Source organism: Alligator sinensis, unplaced genomic scaffold, assembly GCF_000455745.1.
Source record: "Alligator sinensis unplaced genomic scaffold, ASM45574v1 scaffold244_2, whole genome shotgun sequence".
In the NCBI taxonomy this organism is placed as follows: Eukaryota; Metazoa; Chordata; order Crocodylia; family Alligatoridae; genus Alligator; species Alligator sinensis.
In genome coordinates, this window is record NW_005842189.1 from 990,962 (window position 1) to 1,001,035 (window position 10,074).

General features: G+C 38.2%; 1 protein-coding gene across 2 annotated transcripts in view; it reads right to left on the reverse strand.

The window, feature by feature from the left end:
• Positions 1-692: 692 nt before the first annotated feature.
• The window catches only part of ACP1 (acid phosphatase 1), a 22,476-nt gene continuing 13,094 nt past the window's right edge, over positions 693-10,074 (reverse strand). For both annotated transcript variants that reach the window (XM_006026312.3, XM_006026311.3), the window contains exons 4-6: positions 6,651-6,712; positions 1,182-1,287; positions 693-1,041 (exon numbers count right to left, since the gene is read on the reverse strand). In XM_006026312.3, the coding sequence (XP_006026374.1) occupies positions 964-1,041; positions 1,182-1,287; positions 6,651-6,712 (246 nt within the window). In that variant the 3' untranslated portion in view covers positions 693-963. The remainder of the gene's footprint in view (positions 1,042-1,181; positions 1,288-6,650; positions 6,713-10,074) is intronic.

Here is a 10,074-nt window from a genome sequence, read left to right on the forward strand (position 1 = left end):
AAACTACATGCGATTAAGGATATGTAGTTCATGAAGATTTAAGAATACCGGTATATTTTTCCTCCCCTCTGCTTCTAGGACGTTCCAAACATAAAAAGTCATTATGGAAGGTGTATGGAGATTTCAAAGTAGAAGACTAAAATAGAACTGATCACCTTGGGAATGCAAAAGACCAGAAAGGAAGAAAATGCAACAAAGTAGGAGAATGGAATTTAGACAGGTGATCAGGCAGGCAATATCTGCCTTAAGGAAAGGAAAGCTTAGGTATGTGGAAAATACAGGAACTTAGTACCATTCTTATTAGTTCATATACTGGTGAGCTGATACTGGTTTTAGGATTGTAGAAATTCCCATAGCCATCCAACCTGGATGTGTTTCTAAGTCTAAGGACTTTACTGTACCTTATTACAACTGGGTTTAATTATGAGGTGCTACCTCTATCCATATGAGTTGGCATCCATAGCCTTTTTGTAGAATAAGTAACACTAAAAAAAGGTTTTATTTTTTTATTAGAAAGAAAAAAAAAAAACACTTGGTATTTACAGTTTAATACTTAAAATATATACTAAACTGGGTCAAAACCTCAGCAAGCTGCCGTTACCCAGTTTTTTTTTTAAATGTGAAAAATGTGCAAGAATGTAATTTTGCATTGCACAGAACGAAGCAAGACATTAATTTTATGGTGCTTGTGAGACAATAAATTCATAGATATTTATTCTGTTGTCTGCAAATGACTTAAACTACACCAAAGTCTAATAAAAAGGCTGATCCTTCAATTCCATTTTTAAAGTTTTATAAGTTTTTTCTAAATTAATTCACATTACAATACAAACTAAAATAAGGAAGCTGCAATTTGGAACTACTGCAGAGGCACAATATCACCATTTTAAATACATTAATTCAAGTGAAGCTTACATAATTCTTTAAAAAGAAAGATCTAAGTATCATTTTCTTTGGTGAGCATTAATGAGGCTTCTCCAAAAATGCTTTACAGCATCTAACACACTGCTCATAAACAGCCTCGAAGTCCTTTTCATTCCCCTAGGAAAAATATAAGAAAAAGAAAGTAAAAAAAAAAAAAAATCTAGCCACATAAATTTAAATTGTCAACTGCTACATTTAAAGCTGTGCTCACATTTAGCACATATATAAAAAAAGGTCTACATGTGCACAATACTTACATAATATGGATCTTCAATTATAAGCTGTTTCTGTGGATCATAGCTTCCAAGTAATTCAATTTTAGCTTTACAGTTTTTAACTTGATTACTTTTTCTTTTCAAATCTCTGTAAATAGAAATTTAAAACACTTTTACCTACAAATGATGACTTTTGCTCCATTTGATATCGGCTTCATTAGTTCAAGTACTCATTAGAAAGTTTATCACATGAATGAAAACAGAAAAGCGCAGCAAAAAATGCCAATGTACTTTAAAACATTGCTGTTAGCGCACTGTGTTGTTTCTTATATTAAGTGTTAAGGACATTACACGCACAATGAGTCTAAAAGAAAATGAAAATCATGCAACCAGGTGTTTGACTGAGTGTTAGTCACTAACAAGATTTCTAAATCTTTCATCATGAGTAACTCATCATTTTCAGTGTCTACTTTTAGCTTCTTTTTTTTTTATAATAAAAGTCTCGTGAACATGGTGAACAGCTGAAAGCGGCTTACTTGTACCTAACAAGTGCAAGACAACATGTTGCTTCAATGTGGGTTCTCTTAGGCTTTAATTCAGGACTGTTCAACTGGTGGCCCGTGGGCTCCTACTCTGCCAAGATTCCTTCTGTTCCTTTGGCTGTAACACAAGAGCTTAAGTTTTCAGACTTCCCACCCCACTCTTCCAGCTTCTGTGTCTACCTCAGAGAACTGTGTGGCACAGCATGGGCAGCTTTGTGTGAGGCCATACATGTGTGGCACATGGTGCTGTGGTGGGGGAGGAATGGGGGAACACATGAAGCAGTAAGTTGCAGGCACATGGTGTAACAGGGTGGTGCTCATGCAGTCTGAAGACTATGACCCCCCCACTGGTGTGGCTCAAGGGGTCCCCAGTAGTACAGCCTGTGGGGCATGCAGCCTGTAGCCACTTACAAGTTGGACAGCCCTGCTTTAATTTATTTTAAAAAGTTCTCCTGTTGAGTTTAAGTTACACCAATTGCCAAATGTTAAACAATTTTGGTGCCTGCACAATTTAGCACATACTTTTAACAGCCATTGAACATCAAAAAAAATTGTCAAAAAAACCCAACTCGCTCAGATTATTTGTGACAATAACTTTTCAGAGGCATACAGATCCCATAATTATCCATGTTCCATATTCCATTAGCCCACAGATTAAACTTCAGTTTCCTAGCACCTCTAAAGAGAGAGAGCTCAAATCTGTGTCTTTCGCTAGGTGAATTTACTTCAATGTAATGTAAATCTTAGTTGTAGATCTGAAGTCTTCTCAACATTTCTCAGTTTAAGATTATATAACTTTCTGACTAATCAGTAACAAATGATTTCTTTGAGACTAAGTTTTCAAATACTTACTGGTCACATTCTGCACTGATAGCTTCATGTTAACCTTGATCCTAGTGGATAGAGCAATAAACTGGCACTCAGGAGAGCTTTGGCAAGTTACCTCATTTCCCTGTGCCTTATTTTTCAGGCCCCCCGCTACCCCAGCATCTATAAAGTAGTGGTAATATTGTGCTCTGCTTTGAGACCTACAGCTTAACAATTTAATAGTTTGTAAAATGTCTTATATGGTGGTTTTCAAACTGTTCTGTGGAAGCCTGGGCTGGGGATAATGGAGGAATGAGCTGGGAGGCCATGTGCCACCATTATTAGGCTGGGTCACCTGGTGCTACCTTGGCTTACAGGATAGAGGTAGGGGATCTGTGGCAGAAGTCATCCCATGAAAGAGTTCTGTGACTTCAGGAAGTTTGAAAAACACTGGTGTAATACAAGTACAGAGAAGAACAACCAAAATGATCAGGGTCCTGAAGAAATTTGTTGTACAAGGAGAGACTAAAAAGGCTAGGATTCCTCAGTTTGGAAAGGAGAAGGCTGAAGAGGTATACAACAGAGGTCTATTAAATCATTAAGAGTGTGGACCAAGTGAACAGGGAACTGTTGTTCACCAAGTCCCAGAATACTAGAACTAGAGGACACCCACTAGTAGGTGAGTTTTAAAACTAATAAGAGAAAGTACTTTTTTAAACAACACTTTGTTAATTTGGGGAATTTACTGCTACAGGAGGTGACAGAAGCAGACTGCAAACCAAGTTCAAAATTCATGGATAAATCATGGATGATAGATCTATAAAAGAATAGTTGGAGAGGTTTCCTCCGGCATCTCTAAATCAATACGTGGTAGATGCCAGCGAGCGTACTGAATAGGGGAGAGATCACTCTAGAGATATCTGGTTGCTAGCCTCCCTGTATAGCATCCACTTCTGCCACTGTCAGAGACAGGATACTGGGCTAGATGAACCATTGGTTTGACCAGTATGGCACTTGTGTTCTTAAAAAAAACAAACAATCAGAGGAAGTCATTGTTTTGCCTCAAATGGGTTGTAATCTTCATGCAAGTGTCATCTGAAGTATGGGGAGTTTGTTCCAACTTTTTTTTTAATAAGTTACCCCTAATTAAGTTCCTTATTCCTCTATTAATTTTAATTATACATATATAAGAACAGAGGCTATATTTTAAGCAACCAGAATAACTACATATTTTTCTATCAATTACTGTTCAAAAGGACTGAGAAATAATTTTTGCTTAAAGATTAAAGTATTCTTCATGCCATAGGGCAACCAATCATCTTACATAAAACCCCACCACGTTAGTTTTGCCACAGTTGCCTCCTACACCAACACACCTCCCAGCAAGCTTCAGAGTTCCCAAAGAAAGCTCAGAAATGTATAACACACCTTCCTACCACTACTGGCAGCATGCCAACAACTAGAATGAATTTGCTCCTCCCAGGCATTCTGATTCAACACTACAGAGCACCATGGGGATGCTGTTTGGAAGCTGGACTACTGGGACAAACACTGGGGGCAGGCATGTGTAGGTGGAAGTGTCTTAAGATAAATAGAAAAAATAGTTCTCGCCCAATGTCTTATTTCTGATTTTTTTTTTTTTAAATCAGTCAGACTGAATTTTGCCTTCCAGAAGCCTAAAGTCTTATGAATTTCTAAACAAGCAGGTTTGAGACTTCTTGTTCTTTCCTTGCTTCCATTCAGCTTTTCTAGCTCTACAGCTACTATCGTGTAAGTTGTCAAGGATATCCATATAAATTGAGCTAACAGTTTTAAAAAATTGGAAGTAAATGATATAACTAAGTCCTTTACCTACTAATATATTAAGTATTAGGCAGAACATATGCGTGCCTGCATGGTAAAAGAGGCCAAAGGTCTTAAAAGAGCTATGATAAAAAAAAATTGTTTTATTTCATTTTTATTTGTAGCGTGTTGAAGTCAGATGACTTGAACATTGTGTATAATTTTGTACCTATTTAAAATAGCCACGTTAGAATTGTTTTTTTACTACTACCTAATTCACATTGGGCATGTGGATCCCAGTTAAGCAGAAATGTTGGTAATCCAAATTACTAGTTAGGGAACTACTGCTGTGAAGCCTGATTAAACTAAAAAATGTCCCCTGGGAAACATGTCACTAAAATCACGAAAAAATAGGAACAAAATCAAGTTTTTACCACAAGATAACATACTGGCTTTGAGTCCAATCTCTCTTTATTCCCTGTCCATGGCAACGAAAATCCATTAATACAAAGGTTTTCAACCTTTCTGAACAAGTGTACCCTTCCCGTCTCAATTTCAGCTTATGTACCCCTTTATATTAAAATGGGGGGGAGGGGGGGCTGAGCACACAGATGCTTCTCACCACTGGGCAGGCAGGGGGCGCACTGTAGCCCAATCGCGGTAGGCACATGGTGTTGCACCGCTCCCGGGGCAACTGCAGCAGTGTGTAAAGCCCAGTGCACAGCAGCAGCCACCTCCACCCAACACACAGATTGGGGGGAGGGGGGAAGGGGCACATACCCCTCAGACCTCTGCCAGGGCGTGCGCAGTGGCTGGAGCTCCCCGCGTATCCCCCACAATCTTTTTAAAGTACCCCTAGGGGTACAAGTACCCTCGGTGACAACCACCACATTAATATTTTTGGTAGCTCTGGAAAGCTATGCTGCCTATCAGTACATATGTAAATTGTCACTGAAATTTGGAAAATATCTACTGCTGCTAAAAGGTGAGCCAAACCATCCTGGTACACAATCAGAAATTACCTTTTTTCCTTAAAACAAATAAGCCTATTTAATTTTTTCTAAACATTAAATAGAATAATTCTTTGTAACTAAATGGACTATTGAAATGTTGTGAATTGAAGTTTTAAAAGTTGAAATCCAACTCCTTATTCATAACTATGGAAGTTCAGCTGATCATAGAAAATGAGGGCCGGAAGGGACCTTACCAGGAGGTTGAACTAGATGACCTCCTAGAAGCAGGACCAGCCTCAACTATATCATTCCAGCCAAGACTTTACCCAGGTCTTAAAAATCTCCAAAGTTGGATAGTTCACAGCCTCCGACTAGCCTGTTCCGGTGCTTTACTACACTCATGAGAACGTTTTTCCTAATATCCAACTTAAACTTCCTTTCCAGCAACTTGAGCTCCATCCTCTTTGGAATTAGCCTCCAGGTAGTTATAGGCTGCTATTAAACCCCACCTCAGTCTTTTCTTCAGACTAAATACATTCAGTTCCCTCAGCCTCTCTTCAGAAGTCATGTGCCCCAGCCCCAAAATCATTTTCACTGGCCTCCACTAGATTCTCTCCAATTTGTCCACATCTTTTCTGTAGTGGAGGATCCAGAACTGGACAAAATACTCCAGATGTGGCCTCACCAGTGCCAAATAGAGGGGAAGAATCACTTCCCTCCATCTGCTGGCAATGTTCCTACTGATGCAACCCAGTATGCTGTTAGCTTTCTTCACAACAAGGGCACACTGTTGGCTCATATGAAGCTTATTGTCCATTGCAACCCCCAGGTCCTTTCCTGCAGAGCTGCTGCTTAGCCATTTAACTTGTACCGGTACTTGGTACTGTTCTGTCCTAAGTGGAGGATGTATGTTGCACTTGTCCTTATTGAACTTCATAAGATTCATTTTGGTACAATCCACTAATTTGTCACGGTCTCTCTGAATCTTAGTCCTACCCTCCAGCGTACATAATAATCCCCCAAGCTTGAAGTAATCTGCAAGCTTGGTGAGGATGCACTCCATCCCATCTTCAAGGTCACCGATGAAGATATTGAACAAAACTGGCCCCAGGACCAACCCCTGGGGCACTCTACTTGATACCCGCTGCCAACTAGACATGGAGCCATTGATTACTACCCTCTGAAGCTGGTGATCCAGCCATTTTTCTATCCAGCTGATGCCTCCATGACTTCAATCATATATACCATCATACAAATAAAACCCACCAATTCTAGATCAGAAGTAATTCTTTCCCACAAGAATGGGATCACAAAAAGTTATGACTGCTATTTTTGAGGCTTCAATAGCTTTCCCCTGGGTTTGTAGTCATACAAAATTAAAATTTCTCAAATAAGAAATATTTACAATCCATGCTTCCATACATTACCTTAGATTGCTTTCATCCATGCAAAGTATATAATCGAATGTTAGGAAATCATCTTTAGTAACCTAGAATTAAACAAAGATTCTTTAATCCAGCAAAAGGGTATTGCTTACAATGCATAAATAAAATTAAAATTGTGAAAATGTGACTTCTGCAATTCTTACTCATTATTCATAAAACAGGGATATGTATGAAAAATGGACTTGTCAGGAAACCTGTTAGCAAATTCTGAGCAAAAACTATCCTTCTGATCAGTGATAAATGCCATAATAATAAATTAAGTGCAAGTGAGATTGAAGTATAATGCTGTACAAATACAACAGCATTTTAAAATGTCTTAAACTAATTTCTTGATATATACGTGAACATGCTGTCTGAGGTACTTTTTTGCAGTTATAAAAATTCCACCACACTCCCAAAATTGAAAAAAGGCTAGAGGTTTTATTTTTTTTAAATCTCTTCTGAAAGACTGTCACTACTATAAAAGGAACCAAATCAAAACAGGCATGACATAAAATGTCAATTTCTTAGTTTTGCTTTACTAAAGCTTTGCTTAAGAGTGAGAAGAGACAAATCTTGTTAAGAAAAAATAACTTCCATGCTTCTATGGTTTTAAGCTAAAATTCAATTACACAGTTACTGAATCAAACTGAAGTCATCTTACAAATATTTTTTCTTGGAGAACGTTGAATAAAATTGTCCAATACAACTGTACATAAAAAAAAAAACCATGTAGTTGTAGACTTGAAGTTTGGAAGCCAGGGGGCGGGAGGAGGAAGGAGGTGGTCAGATATTAGAGTCTCCTTAAAATTTTGCACTTGCTTAATGGGCCTGGAAGTATAAATTAATAATGTACAAGCCAGAGATGAAAACACAGCGAAAAGGCTATCAATCTACTGTAAAAAGGTGTAGCTCACTTTTCTTTCTATAGTTTACTCTACTGCCTCCTGGGCATTAAAACCATACAGAATAAGCAAACCATGTTTACAGGTACGTGGAGAAGGTGTTTGAGATAATTTAAATGATAAATGGGAGAATCTCTACACTCACCTACATTAAGTAATTATACTGGTACAACCAAGTTGATTTAGTTTGACTGGTACAAACTCATGTGTTGTGCTAGCATGAATTAAATTTAATGAAGTTATAGAAAAAAATTTAAATAAGGATTGAGATCAGTTTTACTGATATACAGATAGAATTCTGTATGGATACTCTTGTCTCAATAAAGCAATGTCTATTTCTATTTAATATCCATCTCTCCAAGTTAAACAAAAATGTCATGCTTATAACAAAATACGAATGTCTAGATGAGTTCTATCTGCATATCTACATACATTGACATCTTTGCTAAACCCCAAAAAGTTCCAAACAGGCAAGGCTTTATATACACTGCATGGTCTGCTGATTAAGGGCTTTGACACATTTACATGATGTAAACAGGAGAAGATAATGATAAACAGCTGTATACTTGTGTAACTTATTTGAAACAAAAAATTGGAATCAAGAAAAATTGGCATCAGTTTAAACTTCATGTGTCTGGAGCTATCCCAAAGTATCTGTTAACTATAGACAAACTAATCCCCGCTCCTACTTAGTCGTGAGATGCTATAAATAAAGCCTATTGGAAGCCACTACCCTGAAATTGCTGGTTATCTGTCCACTTCATATCCCAATGTAATTCACATTGGCATACAATACTGATGTAAATTAAACTGGTGTGGATATGTATTGTGTCCAGACCCTAGATTAGGTGTTTGCATCACAGTAACTACAAACACAGATTCACAATTAGCTAACATATATATTGCACCAGTGTCTCAAATGCAACATCGTAACCAACATTCTTAGGAGGCTTGTACAGTACATTGGGGAAGGAGTGACACAGAGAGCTGATGGCACAGGAAAGGAAGAGTGTAGGAAAACTTCCCCCAAAAATAAGGCTGATGTTTAAACTTGTAAGAATGCTTTTCCAAAAACAAACCCTCTCATTTTTAATAGAAGAAGGTACTTAACCCCGCCCCCCCCCCAAAAAAGCAGTGCTTAGATGAGCTATGTATTTTGATTAGATATCCCCATATACTGAAGACAATAGGGGCATCTCTTGACTAAAACCAAACAGGAAATATTTCACTTGTACATAGAATTTTCTCCCCAGAAGGTTGAGAGCAGTAAGAAAAGAGGGTTAAAATGGAAGTCCGTGTAATAGTATCTCAAGCTTTTGCTAGTATAGAAAAGCAAAGCAGATACCTGTTTATTTTTGCTGTAAAAATATTTGCTGTATTCATGCTGTGCTTTTGACCTATAAATATTTTTACAGTGAAAGCAGTTCTGCTTTTCTCCCAGCTCCCACAGAACTGCTACAAGCTTACCCTAGTGGCTCTCTGCTGCTAAATCCCTGTCTATGAAAATAACCTTACACAAATCTCTCTCTCTACTTAAGACAAAAAAGTAAAATTGATGGATAAACAAAAATATACTATATACTAAAACTATTTAAAAAAATTACTACTATATTAGAGTAGCATTCTCAGGGATGCCAGTGCAGCCCTAAAAACAGGATTTCTGATTAGTTCTCTTACATTGCCTTACGCCATTTAGAATGATCCAACACAAAACAGCGTTGAAACAACTCCAATTACTATATTAATAAGTAAATGAGAAATGGAAAAACTGGAAATGGAAATCCTGAATTTTTATCCTGCAGATTATAAACGAGTCACATTTTGGATTACAGAATTGAACATCATCCCTTAAAACAAAGCATGACATTAAGAAAATAGTTTGCAAAAGGATGAGCTTTGGGGAAAATACGGTAAGCAAACTAGCCAATTTTGGATGTATATGGTTAGGTAAAGAACTTGTACAGGCTTTTTTGGCAAATTAATGTGTCAAGGAAGTCTACAGACAGAATGCATTATGGCCCAAAATATGACAACAGTCATGTGTGTGCATAAGTGTTTAATGAACCAGAGATTTTTCAAAACATACATCCTATAAAAAGAACCTGAAAGCAGTTGTGGGTGGTAGTTCTACAAGTGAATGAATTTAAAAATAACGAGAAGTGCACCGACATGATATGGACAGATGCATCAGCACCAATATAAGGAAAATTTACATTACTGGTAATCAGCTTTTTTTGGCTGAAGGGGCTGATAATGTTGCCAATAAATGCCGTGTGCATGAGTGCAGCCACAGCATGCACACAGCCAGCGCAGCAGCTTAGAGAGCAGTGTCCGGCTGGTAAGTCTATTGGGAAGGGAAGGGGCAGCGGGAGGGAATGGGTGTGGGCACAGATCAAGGCCCCTGCAGTGAGGGAGGGAGTGGGGCTGGTTCAGGGGCTGCCTAACTGGGGCAGGGTGCGGGACAAAGCTGTAAGCAGTTCATCCGCGGGGGGGGGGGCAGGCGGCACCCCCCGCTCCGCGCA